A 20,117-nucleotide genomic window follows, 5' to 3' on the forward strand; every position below is an offset into this window, starting at 1 on the left:
ACAGCCCATCATTTTTGGGCCATTTAAGGAGTAATTTGTAGTAATACTATTATATTATCTTTCCTTTTTCTCCCTGCATTTTTCACTCCTATGAGTATGGTCAGAGGAGTCTCTTGGACTTTTTAAAACTTTATAATTAATATGATTATACTCTGCTTTTATATACAAATTATAACTAGCTAGTATTAAAATATTCTATAGAAATGTAATAAAAATGTTGAAATTGTTGTTTTATCATATGATAGAAGATTTATAGTTAAAGAGCTCTCAAAAATCAAGAGAGAAGTGATGAATAACCCATTAATTAGTCGCTCAGTCACGCCTGACTCTTTGCGACCCCATGAACTGCAGCCCACGAGGCTCCTCTGTCCATAAGATTTTCCAGGCAAGGATACTGGAGTGGGTTGCCATTTCCTTCTCCAGGGGATCTTCCCAACCCAGGGATCGAACCCGGGTCTCCTGCACTGCAGGGAGATTCTTTACCAATTGAGCTACAAGGGAAGCTCAAATAACCCATTAGGAAAGTGAATAAAGGATGTGAGTAAGCAGTTGACAAAAGAGCAAGTAAAAATACGAAAAATCTCATAAATTGGGATTTCCCTGGTGGCTCAGATGGTAAAGAATTTGAGAATCTGCGTGCAATGCAGGAGACCTAGGTTCAATCCCTGGGTGGGGAAGATCCCCTGGAGAAGGAAATGGCAACCCACTACAATATCCTTGCCTGGAAAATTCCATGGATAGAGGAGCCTGGCCAGCTACAGTCCATGGAGTTGCAAAGAGTTGGACACAACTGAGTGACTAACACTGCATGTTATTTATAACATTAAAGTTTAGCAAATGAGTCAAGAGATTTTAAATTTTTAGATACCCATGGATTGTCCTTCCTCATCGCCCCTGTTTAACAGGCTAATTAATACAGTGAACAAAATTCATAATTTTATAAAGTTTTTAGTTACATCTTTTAGAAAATGAGATTACCTAAACAAGTATAATTGAAATCTGCCGTTTAAGAAAGAAGATTATAGTAGATACCAACTTGTTTTTAGTCTAGTTCTTTTGATGTTATGTGTCCTCCCATATTTGAGCTAGAGTTATGTAAACCCGAATGATGGTGATCGTGGTGGGTCCCTGTGCTGTGGGCATGGAGGAGGAAGAGACTTCAGAGCGGTAATGCAGAGTTGGAGGAGATCTTCTGCAGAACATGGGAGAACTGAACCTTGGACGCACGTGGGTGTGTCTGTCGTCATGGCAGGTGGCGAGTCCCTCAGGAGCCAGCTACTGGTTCACCTGAACTCTGCAGTCAGACTGAACACAGCCTTACTGGAAACAGGAACTGAGGAGGACGTAAAGGAGGTGGTTTTCCCCTCCAGACTCCTCAGCATCTCTGTGATGTTTGGCAAGTTTTTCATTCTCATTATAGTTCAGTTTTCTAATCTCCAAAATGAAGAGATTAATTGGACCTGCCTCACAAATTTGTTGTGAGGAGTGAATGAGATGATTCTTGCCTGACTTATGGTGAGTGCTTACTAAACGTTAACTGTCAGTATCTGCAAAGGCAGAGGGCTGTAGACCTGGGTCAATATATTTTAATAGAATAAATTTTCAAATAGTAAAGCTTTTCCCCACATTCAGGGTAAAAAATTAGTACTTTGTTAGTCATAAAATTTTACTTTTCTTAGCTTTGAATCAGTTTTAAAATAATTCAGTTCAAGAAGGAAAAAAGTAAGTTTCCTTGTTCAACTTCATATTGAATACAAGCCTTCCAATGCCAGAAATAAATGCCTTCAGATTCCAGAGAGGTATCACAAACCTCTTCCTTCCTTTTATTCTTAGAGTAAAAAACAAGTTTATGGTTTTTCTTATCCTGAGAACATCTTCAATCATGTATATTTTCATTTCAAAAAGGGAAAAAATAGCATTTAATTGTTTTGCTTATGTTTAAATAGGCTTTTCCCAACGAAAAACTGAAATGTTTAAAATTGGTGTCTCAAAGACATGTCAAATTAGGAAGGTACCTCAGAATGGTAGAGTAGGCAATTGCATTGTTTCTTTTTCAGGCAAATGTCAAGCCTTTTCCACTGTCTTCCAACCCAGCCCTCATGGGAGTGTGAGGTCATGTCTGCTACTCCTCAGAAAGGATAGAAGAATACCCAGGGAGTATCACTCCAGTCCTCATCAAATCTCCAGAGATAGTTCAGTTTTACTTGGTAGACTTCCGTGACTTTCCTTATCCTTAGGACCACTACATACAGTGTAAACCTCTTGAAACAATTTTATCCTTTATAGGTATGTCTTAATCCATCTGGGCTACTATAGCAAAATACCACAGACTTGAGTAGTTTATAAACACAGAAATGTATTGCTTACAGTTCTAGAGGCTGGCCAGCTCAAGATCGAGTGACCATGCTCGCCATGGTCTGGTAAAGCCCCTTTCCTGGTTTGTAGCCGCTTCTGGCTGTGTCCTCGCAGGGAGGAACGGTCAGGGTTACCCTCAGAGCCCCTTTTTAAGAGCACTTATCCATTCATGAGGGCTCCCCGCTTATGACCTCAGCGGCTCGCAAGGGTTTCACCTCCTAAATCTTTGGGGCTTAAGAGTTTCAGCATGTGAATCTAGGCAGGGATGCAAACATTCAGATCATAGCAATGTCCTTTATCTTACATAATCTTTCATATAAATCCTAGAATAGGGAAACTGCCTTCTTCAAAGCTTTCATTGTAGCCCTCCTACACAAGCACCCCAGTGGTTCCCTGTTACTTACCTTTCATGTCCTTCCTCTGCTGAATTTTCAAGATTTCATCTTATTTCTGCCACATTAACTTTGCCTACCTAGTCGGTTATTAAGTGACAAAGCAGACCACTGTAGAAGCACCCCACTGTAACTGAGTTGCCGCCTGTGTTTGCCATGCCCATACTGTTCGTTCTCTCATCACTTTACCTTTCCAGATCACACCTGTCCTTGGAAGCGGAGCCAGGGTCGTGTGTAGTTCAGAGCCTTGTCCTTTTACTTTATCCCACGTGAATAATTCCTTTCTTCCGAATTCCTTTTCTGTTCGTTACCTGCACGACTCAGTTTATCAGTTGATTTGCAAGTGTGTGGTGTTTTCTTTCTCTCCAGCTAAGCCCTTTCAGACATACCATACTGACCCTTCTTGTAGTGTGACATGGTAGGTATTTCATAATACTTTTTAATACTGCTAATGACTCCTAGACTAATAATGGTCTCAAGCAGGTAAAATCAGGTGTGGAATGAGTTGTTATTGTTTTACCAAGAGATTAAGAGAAAATAAATTGAATTTATTAAAAGTATTGTGAACAAGAACCTGTATATTAAAAAAAAGAATAGCAATAGTCTTTTTTACACAAATATATATATATATATATATAATATACGTAGAAAACAAAATTACCAATTAACACTTAAAGCATAAAGGTTATTTAAAACCTGTAAGCACTGTGTAACATTTAAGGAACTTTAAATTTTGATAGTCCAAACTGTAGCTAAGGATAACTTTGTTTAAATGTGAATACTTATTTTAAACATAACGGCTTCTAAATTTCATGAGATTTAATAGAAATGTCTTTATATGTTTTCTAGAATCCAAGTGGGGAGGAGTTTCAGGACATGCATGAATTGCTCAGCGCAGTTTCACTGTGTCGTGTTTAGGCCATGCAGATATTTAATGAATTCACGACTCTCCCAAATCTTTGCATGTTTCCTGCAATATTTATCTTTCCCTGGAACCTCTAGGAGTTTGACTCCTTCAGGTCTCAGGTTTTGCAAGATGATCCGCTCTTTATAGCTGTGCTTGGTTTTCCCTTCTCCTCTTAAGAGTCTCTGGTTGTAGGCACAGAAGGGCTTGTCTGTCTTCTGGGAGTAGGATTCTCTTGCTGCTTTCTCTTTTATGCATTACTCATTTTATAGCCACCTGCATTTAGCTCTAATTATCAATAGGCCTTCTATTTGCTGGGTTATGGTGGGGTTTCTCATCTTATCCTTTATACAGTTGTAATAGTGTCCTGCTGCCTTTGCTATGGCTGCTGTAGACCGTTTGAGTCAGCAGACAACAGGCAGGCCCTGTGTAGCACTGACTCCCTTCCCCTTCCTTTCTCTTCACTCCGTGGTGTCCCTGCCACCACAGCAGAGCTAAAGGGCTCTAGGGAACACCAGACGAGGCTCCAGTGATAATGGCCCCTCAGATAATACATTTAGGTGGAGGTAACTGAGCTACTTCAGGGATTATAAAATTTAGTTAATGCAGTTGTTTAAAACTTTTATTGCATCTTTTATTTTTTCCAAAAGTCTCGCTTGGAATTCAGTGGAAACAGATAAATGCTACTCCAGTTGAAGGTTGGGGCAAGACCTGTTTGTGTGGCCTCTTGTAATTTCATGGGCCTGTGGGGTTGCAAAGAGTCGGACATGACTTAGCGACTGAACAACAGCATTTCCCTGGACTCCCCATCAGCCACCCCTAGGTACCGCCATGGAACCCCAAAGGGAAACGGTGTAAAAGTGACTGACACAGACTTCTCATTCTGAAGCACAGTCATAGAGTCTCAGTTTTGTTCTACTTGGAATACCTGGCTTATCGGGACCACTGCTGGGAAGCTCCTTTTGTGCCCTGTGCATAGTCTTGACTCTTTCACCTAGTATTTCTGTTTTTGTCTTTCTTTTTTTTTTCTTTTTTAGTAAATACTCATTCATTCAGTTACATAGGCTGAAAACAGCAGAATCATCCTTCACTCTCCTTTTTCTCCACTTCAGTCCGAGAGCAAACTCTGGTGGTTTTCTACCTTCAGAATACCTCCTACCTTACCACCTTAGTCAACCTGATTTTCATTTTTCTCCTGGAAACAAACCGCAATAGCCAACTAGCAGTCTTTTTTCACTGTCCACCCCCTGCCCCCCAACACACACACGAGTATAGCAGTGTGTTATATGGATAACATACTAGTGTCATGTTACATGGATAACATAGTATAGTGTCAGTGACTTGGGTTCTGAAGCCAGATTGCCCACATTCATACTTGGTCTCCTGTCATGTGTCATTAAGAACATTAACCTTCCTGGGCCTCAGTTTCCTTAACAGAGGGGCTTGTTACATGCTAATTTGTCGTTTAGTCTCATTGATATTAAATGAGTTAATGTTCAGCGTTGATCTGAATTGTGCCTTTCCAAATTGGTTCCACTCAGAGACAGTGTTGGAGGCGGTTTGTGACTATTGGATGGTAGCACAAGTGTTCTGTGGTGAACTCAGGGAAAATGGCCATCTTCCATGGAGCAGGACAAAGCCCACTTGATTTTGATTATCAGCATGAATCAAGGTCACAAAAGAGAGGCCTTTCTGCGGTCTCTCGGATCCTTCCATGTCAGCTCTTCCCATCACTGTGACACAGAGTTCTCCAGACCTTGCATTGTTCACCAGCCTGCCCTGTGTTTTTTATACACATCAATGTAGAAGGTCTTTACTTCTTATCTACAAACATGATTTTTTACTAGAGAAAGAATTTAAATCAGAATAGCCAAAAATCAGAGATCTATGTTATAAGCTGTTTTCCCTTTTTACTCGTAGTTAGATTTTTAAATTTATTATTATTGTTGTTGTTACAGGCCATGGTTGCTTGCTATCCTGGCAATGGAACAGGTTACGTACGTCATGTCGATAATCCAAATGGAGATGGAAGATGTGTGACATGTATATATTATCTTAATAAAGACTGGGATGCCAAGGTATGCCACCTAATTGAGCATTTATTTTTTATCTTACAGGTGTTTTTTTCTCACCAGTAGTATTAAGATTCATACTCCTCATAGGTGAGACTGACTTAAAATGTGGAACAGTTAAACATTTCTCCTTAGATGTGCTTTACTCTAAGGTATTAGGGGTGGATCTTTATTAAAATGAAGCAGATACTAATACAGCTCAAAAAGTAGATTCCCTTATTTTGGATATTGAAGCATTCATCCAAAATTTAACTTTTACAAAAATATCTTTTATTAAAATAATATCCAAAACACTTATGAGGTTTTTTTGCTCTATCACAACTTTTGAGGGAGATTATGTATAAATGATTATTAAGAATTATTTGCTATTTAACTCCTACATTTTTTTTTTTGCATTGTTGCAGAGATGTTATTGGGCATTGAGTTGTTGGACTGTTGGAGGCAGGACTTCTTTCTCTGATTATGAAGTTTATCAATACTGACAGATTCTATGGTACAGTCAGAATGTACAATACAGCTAATCTCTGTTGTTTCAAAAATATATTCCTTGAATATCAGTCTTAGTTTCACTGAAGTTTAAAAGATTTAAACTTTAGAAGTGTGTCATGTATGATTGCATTAGAGATTGTATAAACTAATTTTGGTTGATTTCTTTAAAATCTTTTTTATTTACATATATTGAAGGAAAATAGAAAAGTGAACATAATATATAGCCCAGTGGATTTTCACAGAGTGAACACACTTGTGTAGTCATGGCAATTTTTAAAAATCAAATAACCTTTAAAACACCTTCCTTCGCTACACACACATACACACAAATGAAAACCACCAGGTCTTAAATGTGCAAAAACTTAGTCCTGTTCTATAAGCATATCCTAAAACTTAGTGATCCAGTAATCTTTCTGTACCATACTGATTTAAAGAATATCCTCTGTCCTTGATACTCTTATAGAAAACCTTAAAGACTCCACACAAAAACTATTAGAACTGATAAATGAATTCAGCAAGGTAGCAGGGTACAAGATTGATGTACAGAAGTCTATTGCATTTCTTTACACCAACAATTAAATATTGAAAAGAGAAGCTAGAAAAAATCCTGTTTAAGATCACATCAAAAAATATGTATCTAGAGATATACCTAACCTATATGCTGAGGTTTATAAAACTCTGATACAGGAAATTAGTGATAATGCAAAGAAAAGGGAAGATATCCCATGCTCTTGGATTGGAAGAATTAATATAGTTAAAATGGCCATACTACCTAAAGCAATCTACAGATTTAATGCAATCCCTATCAAATTACCCATGATACTTTTCACAGAACTAGAACGTGTAATCCTAAAATTTATATAGAATTGCCAAAGCAATCTTAAGGAAAAAGAACAAAGTTGGAGGCATAGCCCTTCCAGACTTCAGACAGTACTATAAATCTATAGTAGTCAAAGCAGCATGGTATTAGTGCAGACACAGACATGTGGATCCATGGAATAGAATAGAGAGCTCAGAAATAAATCCACACATCTACAGTCAATTAATCTTTGACAAAGGAGGCAAGAATTTGCAATGGAGAAAAAACAGTCTCTTCAGCAGATGGTGTTAAGAAAGCTGGACAGATGTATGTAAATCATTGAAGTTGTTATATTTTTTATATATTTACACACACACACACACAATAGAACACTTCTTCACACCATATACAAAAATAAGCTCAAAATGGCTTAAAGACTTAAATATAAAGCATGACACCATGAAACTTTTAGAAGAGAACACAGGCAGTACATTCTCTGACATAAATTGTACCAGTGTTTTCTTAGGTCAGTCTCCCCAGGCAATAGAAACAGAAGCAAAGATAAATACGACCTAATCAAACAAACAAAAACAAAAATACAACCTATGGACTGGGAGAAAATATTTGCAAACACTGTGACTGACAAAGGCTTAATTTCCAGATACACAAACAGTTCATGTAATTCAATAACAACAACAGAAACCCAGTCAGAAAATGACAGGAAACCTAAATAGGCATTTCTCCAAAGAAGACATTCAGATGGCCAAAAGACAAGTGTAAAAATGCTCAACATTAACTAGTTATTAGAGAAATGCAAATCAAAAGTACAATGAGGTAACCTCACAAAATGGTCAGAATGGCCATCATCAAAAAGTCTACAAATAATAAATGCTGGAGACGGTATGGAGAAAAGGGAACACTCCTACACTGTTGGTGGGAATGTAAATTGATATAGCCACTATGGAAGACGGTATGGAGACTCCTGAGAAAACTAGGAATAAAACTACCATATGACCCAGCAATCCCACTCCTGGGCATATGTCCAAAAAAGATGAAAGCTCTAATTCAAAAAGATAACATGCACCCCCATTGTTCATAGCAACACTGTTTGCAGTAGCCAAGACATGGAAGCAAGCTAAGCATCTATCAACAGATGAATGGATAAAGAATTCCTTATGAGGGAATATTATTCAGCCATAAAAAATGAAAATGCCATCTGCAGCAACATGGATGGTCCTAGAAATTATCATGCTAAACAGAATAAGTCAGAAGAGAATGACAAATACTATTATGTATGACTTACGTGTACAGTCTAAAAATGCTACAAGTGAACTTATTTACAAAATATTTAGAAATAGATTCAGACATAGAAAACAAACTTGTGGTTAACAAAGGGGAAGGTGGGGAGGGATAAATTGGGAGGATGAGATTAAGAGGTATACACTACCATATATAAGATAAAAAAGGATTTACTGTTAGTAGAGGAAACTGTATCCAATATCTTATAATAAACTATAGTAGAAGATAATTTTCAAAAAAGAATATAGGAAAATACATATATATGTATAACCAAATCACTTTGCTGTACCTCTGAAACTATCACAATATTGTCAGTCAACTATACCTCAATAAAATGAATAAAGAACAAGTAACAGGGCTTTCGGAGAAGGCAGTGGCACCCCACTCCAGTACTCTTGCCTGGAAAATCCGATGGACGGTACGCTCCCGTCTATGGGGTCGCACAGAGTTGGACACGACTGAAGCGACTTAGCAGCAGCAGCAACAGGGCTTTCCTGGTGGCTCAGTGGTAACGAATCCGCCTGCCGATGCAGGAGACACAGGTTCAGTCCCTGGTCTAGGAAGATCTCACATGCTGTGGAGCAACTAAGCCCATGTGTCACAAACACTGAGCCTGTGCCCTGGAGCTGGGGAGCCACAACTACTGAGCTCATGTGCCCTAGAGCCTGTACTCTGCAAGAGGAGCCGCCGTCATGAGAAGCCCATGCTCCAAACTAGAGAGTAGCCCCCTCTCCACAGCTGGAGAAAGCCAAGACCCAGCACAGCCAACATGAATACATTTTTTTTTTTAAAAGAGCAAGTAGCAAATGCAAGAATATTGTTATAGAAGTGTGACAAGCAGTTAAAAAATGTTTTTTTGAAAAGAAAGAATTTCCTCTGTCCTACTGCAAGTTCAAAATGGAGGTAAGTTTTATTGCTAGTATATTTTGGGGCAGTATGTCAACAAACTTGGTTTTTTGTTAAAACTTTCAAAGTTTGAAATCGAGAAATTGTTAATTCACCTTGAACTCAACACACAAAACAACTGGTGTAAATTTAGTTAAAACTTAACTTTTTTTTTTCACATTTTGTGAATATCTAGAAAATTAGAAATATGTTTGATCAACTCTTCCACATTTTGTTAGAGTCTAGGTTCTTTCTAGGCTGATCCTTTAATTTTTATATGACCTAAGGTCATCAATATATAGTTTTTAAATTAGTACATAAGCAGAAAAAAGTCTTCAGTGCTTCTATATGTAAAACTGAAAACTTTCCTTGCAAGATTTTGCTCTCAATAAGTACATTGTACCAGAGGGTGTTCTGGTAACTGGAACTGGAAACTGAGCAGAAATGGAGCTCTCCCTCCCAGAGCGTGGCTCCAGGGGAGGGTGCAGACCATGTGGACCGACGGTTACCGCTGGTGTTACCAGGTGCGGGGCAGACTGCTGTGGGAACGCACAGGAAGGCTGCCTGACGCAGGGGTCAGGGAAGGCTTCCCGGAGGAAGATAGGAAGCTTTGAAACCTACCTCTGTTCCCATTGACTCCAGGGGAAGGGCAGAGAGAAGCGGGAAGAGAAAAGAAGGTACGCTCTCTGTCACAGTCTAGACCCCCTTTAGATGTCCACAAGTGCCCTGGGAACCTCCTGGGGCAACGCTCGAACCTGAGGACGGCGGGCAAGAGCACCAAGTAGCTTGAGTCTAACTCACTTGACTGTGAGCCTGGTGGACAGCTGCTCTGACTGTCATGGAACTGAGGAATAGGCTCAACCTCCATGGTGTCTTGATCAAGTATCAACATTCCTTTCAATTCAGGAGTCTGCCTGTTAGGAGTTTAGTTTTTCAAGGGTAAAGAGTTACTCAGTTGGGTGGGGGTTACCTTGCTTTACTCCCACCCAGATTATAATCACCACAAGGACATCTGTCTGAATTGTTCCCTACTTTGCACCCCGGGCCAACAGCAGGTCCCAGAACAATCCATATCAGAATGCATGGGGAGTCCCTCTGGTCTCCAATAGAGACAGACACCTACTGGGGTAAATGATAGTGGCCCTCTGTGGACGAGTTCAGTTATGTAGGCCCAGGCTGGGAAGCTACAGTTTCTAGTGCTGACCATAAGTGACACTTTTTCCTGCTGTATTGGATTCCTTAAATAAGACTGCTCTATTATCTTCTGAACTTTTAAAATATGATGAACTGCTTCTTTGACACAGTTAATCATTTGTAGTAATTTTCATCAGAATGATTTGAAATGGATACATTTTTAAGAGTAGGTGAAGCAAGTCATCACCATACATAAATAAGGAATGCTTACTAGTTGTTCAGACTTTTAGATGTCATTTTAAGACTTTTTTTTTTAAGACTTTTGAGTTTAGAGACTATTCATCTGTTTCATCAAATATTTATAAAATTCCCTAAAACAAGGGAATGAATTTTTCCTTCTATCTCTGCATATACTTGAAATCTCAATTCCAGATATTGTTAATCGAGATATTATGTGAATAATTCAGTTAAGACTTGATTTACTAAAGTGGTCTTTTCCCCCTAAATTTAATTTTTTCGCATTCTTGGTTGCTCATATTTACATATTTGGCTCCTTTCCTAGGTAAGTGGAGGTATACTTCGAATTTTTCCAGAAGGCAAAGCCCAGTTTGCTGACATTGAACCCAAATTTGATAGACTGCTGTTTTTCTGGTCTGACCGTCGCAACCCTCATGAAGTACAACCAGCATATGCTACAAGGTAGTATTCCTTTTAAGAAAAAAAAAATGGTAAACAGCACAGTAAGATAGGAGGGGCTTGATGGCATAAACATGAATTTTCTAATGAGTATCTCGCTGTCCTTCTGTTACCTTTATCATAAGGCTTTAGTCGTGACGTTTAATCTGAATGATTTTATAAGGGTGTTCACAGTCCCAAATGTCTGCAAGTCTCTGTGCAGCCCCTCCTTGTCTAGGGGAGACAGGGAGGCTCAGGGTTCTTATCTTCCCAGGCCTGTCTGCTTGGTCTGTGCATCTCCTCACTAGTATCCATTCTCGGACCTCGTGAGAGTGTTCACGTGGGGAATAAGGACTAACTAGACAAGGGAAAGGGCAGCTTTGTTAAAGGGGGTCCAGCAGAAGTGGGGGGCAGAGGGATGGTATGGAAAAAGGATACGGGGTAGAAAAATACATAACCAGAGAGTGGATGTGTAGAGAAAAAAGAATAGAGCAAAGAGAAGTAGAAAAGGTGTGTTAAAAAACTACCCTTCTGCTTTAATAGACAGTGTCTGTTAGGCTTATACTGTTGTTTACATTTTCTGCTTTATACTCATTTTCTACAAGGTTTCATTTTCTAAACCTATTTTTTACTGTACTCTTAAAAGTTTTTTTTTTACCATTTACCATGACCTAATTAAAATGTGTAGGCTATTAAAATGAAAGATGTTATAGACATTGTTAGCAAAATAAATATTTGTTAAAAAAAATCTCTACTTTTTAAATACCTGTTTTTCATTATAGAAGGGATTTGGGACATTATGATAGTGAATTACTGTTACACAGTGGCTTAGATCTGGTGAGATCCCTTAGAAACACAAGGAGAAGAGCTGGCTCTTGAGGAGAAGAGCTGGCTCTTGACAGTGATGTTGTATCATTTCATGAGGTTCAGATTGTAAAGCTTTGGTCACCTGTCCCTCCTTCCTTCTTTCTGAGCTGTGTTGCCTCAGCCCTTATGCATCTTAGTGAGTAGCAGGCTGAGCGGTGTGACTTGAGGCTGTAAGAACTCCTGGGTGGAACCTGGGGATCCCATCACATCACAGACTCTGTCCTAAATCCTGTCTCTCCTCCCATCACCCCAGTGCCCATCTCAGCCCTGACTGCTGCTTAAAAATCGTTTCTGAACTCGAAACTGCTTCATTGATCTTCCTTTGTATTGAGTCTTGAATGTGATGTGGTTGTGTCCTTCTCAGTGGAGATAGAATGAACATTTTAGGTAATGAATAGATGCCATGTAATTATGAGTTGCTCCAGGAGTTTGGAGGAGGGAGAAAGTGGTCTTGCATTGGAATCAGTTGGTCCAGCTGTAGCCGCTGGACCTGGAGTGAGGAGAAACAAGGAGTAGACAGTGTCGGCAGGGCTGGGAGGAAAGGGCGAGGCTGTGGAGTCAGAGCAGAGACAGATTCATGGAGGAGGAATCTAAACAGATAGGGGATGAGGCAGGAGAAACAGTGATATGTGGTGGGTTACAGCTGTCTTCTGGGAAGACCTTGGACAGTGCAGGGACCTGATCCAGATAGCTGAACTCTGGTTACTAAGGAACTAAGAGTTTGGGGCGGGTGCAAAAGATAGAGAAGACTATTTGTGCACCTTCCCCATTGCCAGGCCACCTGTGTGATAGGATAGGGGCTGGAGCTCTGGAGCCGGGGAAGCCGGGAGGCCACACCTTGACCTCAGCTCTGTCCCTTTCCAACCTCCCTGACTGTCCAGACTCCCAGGCTCTGCCTCTGCTCTGCCTTTGACTCTTGACAGCAGACAGTTTGCTGGTTCATCATTTGATCAGTGTTGCTTTTCCCTAGTGAACACCGGCCAGAATCTGCAGGACACTTTACTGACTGCTGCATTCTTCTAAGAAACTGATCCTTTCTAACATGCTTTCACTCCCTGTGGTGTTTGCAGATTTTCTGCATTTTTAGTACCAAAAGGTGTAACTAAGTGCTTTGTGGTCTTTAATAAATGAGAGAGTCTTCATTCATTTGTGAAATGAGGTGTTCCATATGATTGAAATTTTCAGAAAAATGAAACAAGGCATAGTATAATTGTTTTGATTAAAATCCTAAAAAATTCTCTGCATGATTGAACTTTCTTTACTCCAGGTTGTAAAATGATAAATGCCAGTCATGATTCTTTGTTGTTCTGAGTGTAGTGGCATCCTCAGATGTGGCTGAGACTGCCCATCCTCCCATGCGCTACAGACCCCTGGTCTGGCATCCTCCTGTTGCTCTTCTTTTCTTTTGGAACGCTAGTGATAACATACTTTTTCTGTGACAGCCACTCTTTCCTTCTTGGTGTCTGTTTCTGATGTGCTATAGGCTTGCAAAACAGATCATCAAATAGGTTATGTAGGTATTAAGAAAATCGTAAAAAGTCACAAACTCTGCAGTGTTAATTTGAGCTACTCCTGGCTCTGTGTTATGCTGTTGACCATTGGGGTTCTTGGATAAGTGGGTTGTTACTGTGCCCACGTATCACCTGATGTCATTCCAAGTTAGGTGTTGTTTTGCCATGATGAGTTTTACTAGACCTTTGCAACAGCATTCCCTTTTTTTCTCTCAGTGTGATCATTCTTACCCTGTTCTAAATTTTCTTTTAGGTACGCAATAACTGTTTGGTATTTTGATGCAGATGAGAGAGCGCGAGCTAAAGTAAAATATCTAACAGGTAAACATTTGGGGCCTGGGTACACTAGAAGGAAGAGATCCCAAGCCAGGCGGTGCTTTCCATTGTTTTTGTCAGATTCTTAATCCCCCTATTTAGAAGAGGACTGCTGTTAAGTCACCTTCATTGTTACCTTTAACCATCAAAATTGCCCAAAGGTGAGGCAAGTTTGAGACAAAGCAATCTGGGGGAAATGGTTCGAGCAAACTGAGTTTTCTGTGATTATCCTTCTCAGTCATAGGCTGTCTTCTCATTCTCCCCGTGGAAGAAAGGTAACATCCTTTCCTCTTTAGATGTACATGCCCTGGAGAATAATCCAGGTCTTTCATGTTAAATGTGGATATGAAGAAAATTAACACAACGAGATGAATTGAGATGCTGAAATCAGTAAATCTGACAGGCATGCAGAGTCCATATCTGCAAGTGGTGTCCAGTCACCTCCACTTGTCGACACTCTCCTGAAAAAGTTGGGCTTGAGGTTTTAAGCAGATGGACTGCTGACCTGTCTTTTCTTTAACCCCACTTTGTACCTCACAAATCTGCTCCAGTTCACATTACTGATTTGACTACCTGTTCTGTCACCAGCCATGGATAATCCCACATCAGCCTTCTATAAAACTATAAAAATTGAATATTCACAAGTTTCTGTTTATTTTCAGTCACTGTTTGTGACAGAAGCCTAGTAGTGTGCTTTCAGTGAGGCTGAACATACTGCTATTAATATTTTATAGCAATTCAGTTTGTTTTTCAAAAAGAAAAAAGCAGACAAAAGTCATTATCCCTCTGTAGAGAGTGGTTTTCCCCTTTGAAGGTTTACTAGTTCAGAGTCCCTGCACTCACCATAATCAACCCTGAGGGTGACTTCTGGGAGTCTGAGTGTGACCACTCTCAGATGATGTGTGTTTGCAAGTTGAAATGCTGCGCACACTGGGATGTAGGAACAGAAGCTCTCTGGTACTTAATGCATGAATTTTTTTTTTTTTACCTTGCAGGTGAAAAAGGTGTGAGGGTTGAACTCAATAAACCTTCTGATTCGATCAGTAAAGACGTCTTATAGAGCCTTTCATCCAGCAATACCCCACTTCACCTACAATAATTATTGACGCTATTTGTTAACTTGTGAATACAAATAAATGGGATAAAGAAAAATAGACAAACAGTTGGCAGTTTAAGGAAACAGAAACAACTTTTTTGTGTTGCATCAAAACAAAGATTTTGACTGTGTGGCTTTGTACTGCATGACTGACTCCAAACCTGTGATGGGAGGAATATAAGTTATCAACTGAAAGTGGTATTTACATCTGGACATGAAATAAGTGCCCTAGGTAGAATTGTTTTCATTCTTATATTTTGCCAGATCTGTCATCTAGCTGAATTCATTTCATCTCTCCCTTTTTTATATAGTCAAGTTTGAATTTGAAATAATTTTTGTATAATCAGGTACAATTTATCAAAACTGAATTGAGAAAAAATTACAGTATTATTTCCCAAAATAGCATCAATCTATTTTTGTAAACCTCTTCATACTATTAAATTTTGCCCTGAAAAGCCTCTTAAAATGATTGTTGCCAGTGACTAATGATTAATTTTGTTTTTACTTAAAATAAGAAAAGGAGCACTTTAATCACCAACTGAAAAATCAGATTGTTTTGTAGTCCTTACACTAATTTGAACTCTTAAAAGACTGCTGCTGTTGTTTTTTTGACATTGTTAATAGTGAAAACTGTCACTGTTTACTTTACCATTTACTACCAGTAACTTTAGTTCATGTTTTATAGGAAAAATACACAGTAAAAAGGTTTTATCTTTTAAGTTACATTAAAAAAAAAAAAAAACTACAGTGACTGGCACTAAATGAACTTGAGGTTATCCTCCTCAGCATCAAGTTCCCAAGATAAAGGGCTTTCTTCTGCTTTCAGGTACATCCTGTAGATGTAGAACATCCTGTCCCCTTTCCTAGACTTTGCCTTTTGCTTCCCGTCAGGTTGATTATCTTTGAGTTTTGCTCTTTTCTTCCTACTTCTCTGCCAATCTGGCCAGCAGATCAGAACCTCATTCCTGTTAGTTAGCGTCAGGGGGAGACTGTGCCTCCAGACCAAATGGTGTTATTACAGACTTGACATCAGTGACTCCTCAGGCCACTGCTGATGCCTCCCAAGAGGTGGTGCTGTCCGTCAGGACTGAAAGATGGACATTCAGCTTAAAAATCAAAACACGAAGCAAAAAACCAGATACTTCTGAGTCTTCTTTTTTACTTTTCAGAAAAAAGAGGGAATCCTACAAAATCATGTAAGTCCTCCCAGACTTGAGTTATTTAACACCTGAATTAGGATGGATATCTTAGACTTCAGTTTCCTAGGCTGTTTAGCAAAGCCCAAAAGGTGGTTATCTGTATTTTGCATGAATTATGGGTGTAAGACCTTGCCCACTTCAGTTTTCTATCTCTGTCCTTGATCTTCTTTGCCAAAATAATGTGAGTGTACAGAAATGTTTCTGTATATTTCAACCTATGACAGTTTTAGCATCTGTATAGTTTGTATTCAATTAGAGACCTTTTCTATGGAAAGCTCAGTAATTTTTATTAAAAGATTGCTACTGTTCATATAAAACATGAAAAAAAGTTGTTTAGTGAACTGGCAGCATGGATTTAGGGTGGGATTAAATATTCAGTATTGTGATCTCACTTCGGAGAACTTGCAGGAGACAGTTGTAGTTGATTGTTGGTTTTCCTCACCCACTGCAGTTTTGTTCCACTTCCTTTCCTAGTCCCAGATAATGTTAGTACAATGCAACATCTCAACAGTAAGTGCCTCTGCCCCTCTCTCCCCTCGCGCCCCAGCCTGGTCTGCAGTGCGCTGCACTGCCTGAGGCCACAGCTCAGAAGCGCTATTATTTTTAGGTTGAGTAGAAACTCTGTGATGTTGGTGGGAGGTTTGTTTGTCAGGGTGTACAATAGCAGCCTTTTAATCTGGGAGCCCCTGTGTCATTCAGATATGTGTCTCTGCGGTTGTGCAAAGTGTCCGATTCTCCTGTCTGTGGGTTGTGCTTGCCTGACAGGTTTTAAATTTTGTTGTGGGTTTTTTTTTTGTTTGTTTTTGGAAAAGTTTATAATTTCTTGGAGATTGTTGTGAAAGGATGGAGAAATCAGGATAGCCATTTCTTCAATATCCATTTAAAATCTGTTCTTTTCATGTTAGTGGGACTGTTAACTTGTCACCAAGCAGGACTCTATATAAAACAAAATTTAAAACTATTTGTGGCCTATATGTGTTTAATCCTGGTAAAAGATAAAGCTTCTAATGCTGTTTTTATTCAACATATTAACCAGCTGTAAAACACAGACCTTTATCAACAGCAGGCAAAGAATTTCAGGATTTACATACAGATAGACTATAAAGTCATGTAATTTGAAAAGCAGTGTTTCATTATGAAAAAGCTCTCAAAATGCTTGTAAAGCTAATCTAATTAAACAGATGTATAAATGTTCTTGAAAAAATTATGCTTATTTCCACTTGTCTCTTGTTGTTTTTTGATCCTTTATCATACACTGACTTTCTTAATGGGCTTCTCCATCAGATAATGTGCTTTTCTCTCACTCATCTCTGGCTTAGTCCAGAGCATTTGGTACTGCTTTTTATAAATAATAACAAGGGAAAGAGAACAGCAAACAAGGAGTGTGACAATTTTAGCAATAACTTTAGCAATCCTGGGAGTAGCTGGACTGTCCATGGGATCCATGAGCTCTATATTTGTATTCTCAACATTTAGATTCTTGCCCTTTTAATACGATTTTTTTTAATGACTCTAATACTCACACTGTCGAGCCTGTCTGTGTGGCCCCTCTGCTGCAGAAACGAAGGGCCATGAGGTTTATCTCTAACCGTCACAGGTATCCTGTGTGTATATATGCAGAAAAGTATAATCGGTGTGGTCATGAACTAAAGAGTTCTTTACAACATGAGGTCAATATACATATTCATTTACCTCTTATTTAAAATATTCTTTGGTATGGTGTTTTTGTTATATTTCAACCTATCTTAGGGCTTCCCTCATAGCTTAGTTGGTAAAGAATCCGCCTGCAATGCAGGAGACCCTGGTTCAATTCCTGGATCGGGAAGATCTGCTGGAGAAGGGAAGGGCTACCCACTCCAGTATTCTGGCCTGAAGAAGTCCATGGGGTCACACAGAGTCAGACACAACTGAGCAACTTTCACTCAGTTAGGGCACTTGTAAAATTCTACTGAAATACAGCTGAATGGATTAAAGGGGAGGGCCAGTGTGAGTTAGGGATGAAAACTGATTATTTTTGGTATTTTGGCAAAAAGAGCACAGACAAAATTGACAGATCTGTTTAGTTCTAATTCAGAACTAAACAGGCTACCTTCGAAGCTTTTTTCATCTGAAAATAAGCACAGTGGCTCCAGTCTTACAGAAAGAGTTTTGCGTGACCCAAGTGAAACAGAGTATTCCCAAGATGCAGAGGGTCTGAGAACGTGAGATCTATCTTGGTTGTAGATGGCAATTATATGTATTTATGCCATATATTTAATAATTGTACCTGGGTTTTTAGAAGTACCCAGTCTCCACTGCTTCAGGAATAGGCTCTTAGGCATCTTAATGTCAAGAATGCAGTCCCCAGATTCTGCTGTTGATTTTAAGGCTGATCTTTTCATGATCAGTTCAGTTCAGTTCAGCCGCTCAGTCGTGTCTGACCTCTTTGTGACCCCGTGAACCACAGCATGCCAGGCCTCCCTGTCCGTCACCAACTCCCGGAGTCCACCCAAACCCATGTTCATTGAGTCGGTGATGCCATCCAACCATCTCATCCTCTGTCGTCCCCTTCTCCTCCTGCCCTCAATCTTTCCCAGCACCAGGGTCTTTTCCAATGAGTCAACTCTTCACATGAGGTGGCCAAAGTATTGGAGTTTCAGCTTCAACGTCAGTCCTTCCAATGAACATCCAGGACTGATCTCCTTTAGGATGGACTGGTTGGATCTCCTTGCAGTCCAAGGGACTGTCAAGAGTCTTCTCCAACACCATAGTTCAAAAGCATCAATTCTTCTGCGCTCAGCTTTCTTTATAGTTCAACTCTCACATCCATACATGACCACTGGAAAAACCATAGCCTTGACTAGACGGATCTTTGTTGACAAAGTAATGTCTCTGCTTTTTAATATGCTATTTAGGTTGGTCATAACTTTCCTTCCAAGGAATAAGCGTGTTTTAATTTCATGGCTGCAATCACCATCTGCAGTGATTTTGGAGCCCCCAAAAATAAAGTCTGTCACTGTTTCCCCATGTATTTGCCATGAAGTGATGGGACCGGATGCCATGATCTTAGTTTTCTGAATGTTGAGCTTTAAGCCAACTTTTTACTCTCCTCTTTCATCAAGAGGCTTTTTAGTTCTTCTTCACTTTCTGCCATAAGGGTGGTGTTATCTGCATATCTGAGGTTATTGATATTTCTCCTGGCAACCTTGATTCCAGCTTGTGCTTCCTCCAGCCCAGCGTTTTTCATGATGTACTCTGCATATAAGTTAAATAAGCAGGGTGACAATATACACCCTTGATGTACTCCTTTTCCTATTTGGAACCAGTTTGTTGTTCCATGTCCAGTTAAAACTGTTGCTTCCTGACCTGCGTACAGATTTCTCAAGAGGCAGGTCAGGTGGTCTGGTATTCCCATCTCTTGAAGAATTTTCCAGTTTATTATGATCCACACAGTCAAGGGCTTTGGCATAGTCAATAAAGTAGAAATAGATGTTTCTCTGGAACTCTCTTGCTTTTTCATGATCACCAGAAAGTAAATTTCACCTGGAACATGGCAGTGCTCAAGGACACACCATTGGACCAATGATACATATAAGGGGCCTGGCCTCATGAGCTGGGAACAGTTTTACAAGTAGAAAACACTTAAATATAAACCAGGTCATAAGACAGGGAGGGCCTGAACAGCTGCAGGCAGCTTCTTATCAAATGGATCATTTCTTAGCTCTGAATAGGTGCTATAGAGGTTATTGGATAAGGAGTTACTGGATGAAGTCTATATTTATTGAGATGAGGTCTTTTTCTGCCAAAATTGTTTTATTTCTATGATCTTCTATAAAATAGCATTTCAGGTTTTTAAAGTCAAAGTTACAAATGCACTTGTAGGTAAGTCAGCTTGTTTCATGTGAGGCTTGGTAAGAAAAATAGCCGCTTGTGTTCTTCCCCTGAGAAAAGGTTTTTACTCTTATGTGATTTTTTGGGTACGTGCTCTATTGCTGTGCTGAGTCACTCAGTGGTGTCTGACTCTGGTGACCACTTCGACTGCAGCCCGCCAGGCTCCTCTGTCCATGGGATTTTTCAGGCGAGAACACTGGAGTGGGTTGCCATTTCCTCCTCCAGTTGCACCCAGTTAGTTCTAAATTATGCAGT

General features: G+C 39.6%; 1 protein-coding gene across 1 annotated transcript in view; it reads left to right on the forward strand.

Annotated features, from left to right (window-relative positions):
• The window catches only part of EGLN1 (egl-9 family hypoxia inducible factor 1), a 57,340-nt gene extending 40,144 nt beyond the window's left edge, over nucleotides 1–17,196 (forward strand). Inside the window, exons 2-5 of the mRNA XM_065922313.1 lie at nucleotides 5,610–5,729; nucleotides 10,892–11,028; nucleotides 13,636–13,703; nucleotides 14,693–17,196. Coding sequence (XP_065778385.1) covers nucleotides 5,610–5,729; nucleotides 10,892–11,028; nucleotides 13,636–13,703; nucleotides 14,693–14,757 — 390 coding nt within the window. The 3' untranslated portion in view covers nucleotides 14,758–17,196. The remainder of the gene's footprint in view (nucleotides 1–5,609; nucleotides 5,730–10,891; nucleotides 11,029–13,635; nucleotides 13,704–14,692) is intronic.
• Nucleotides 17,197–20,117: the final 2,921 nt, after the last annotated feature.

The sequence above is a fragment of the Muntiacus reevesi genome, chromosome 2, assembly GCF_963930625.1.
Source record: "Muntiacus reevesi chromosome 2, mMunRee1.1, whole genome shotgun sequence".
Lineage (NCBI taxonomy): Eukaryota > Metazoa > Chordata > Mammalia > Artiodactyla > Cervidae > Muntiacus > Muntiacus reevesi.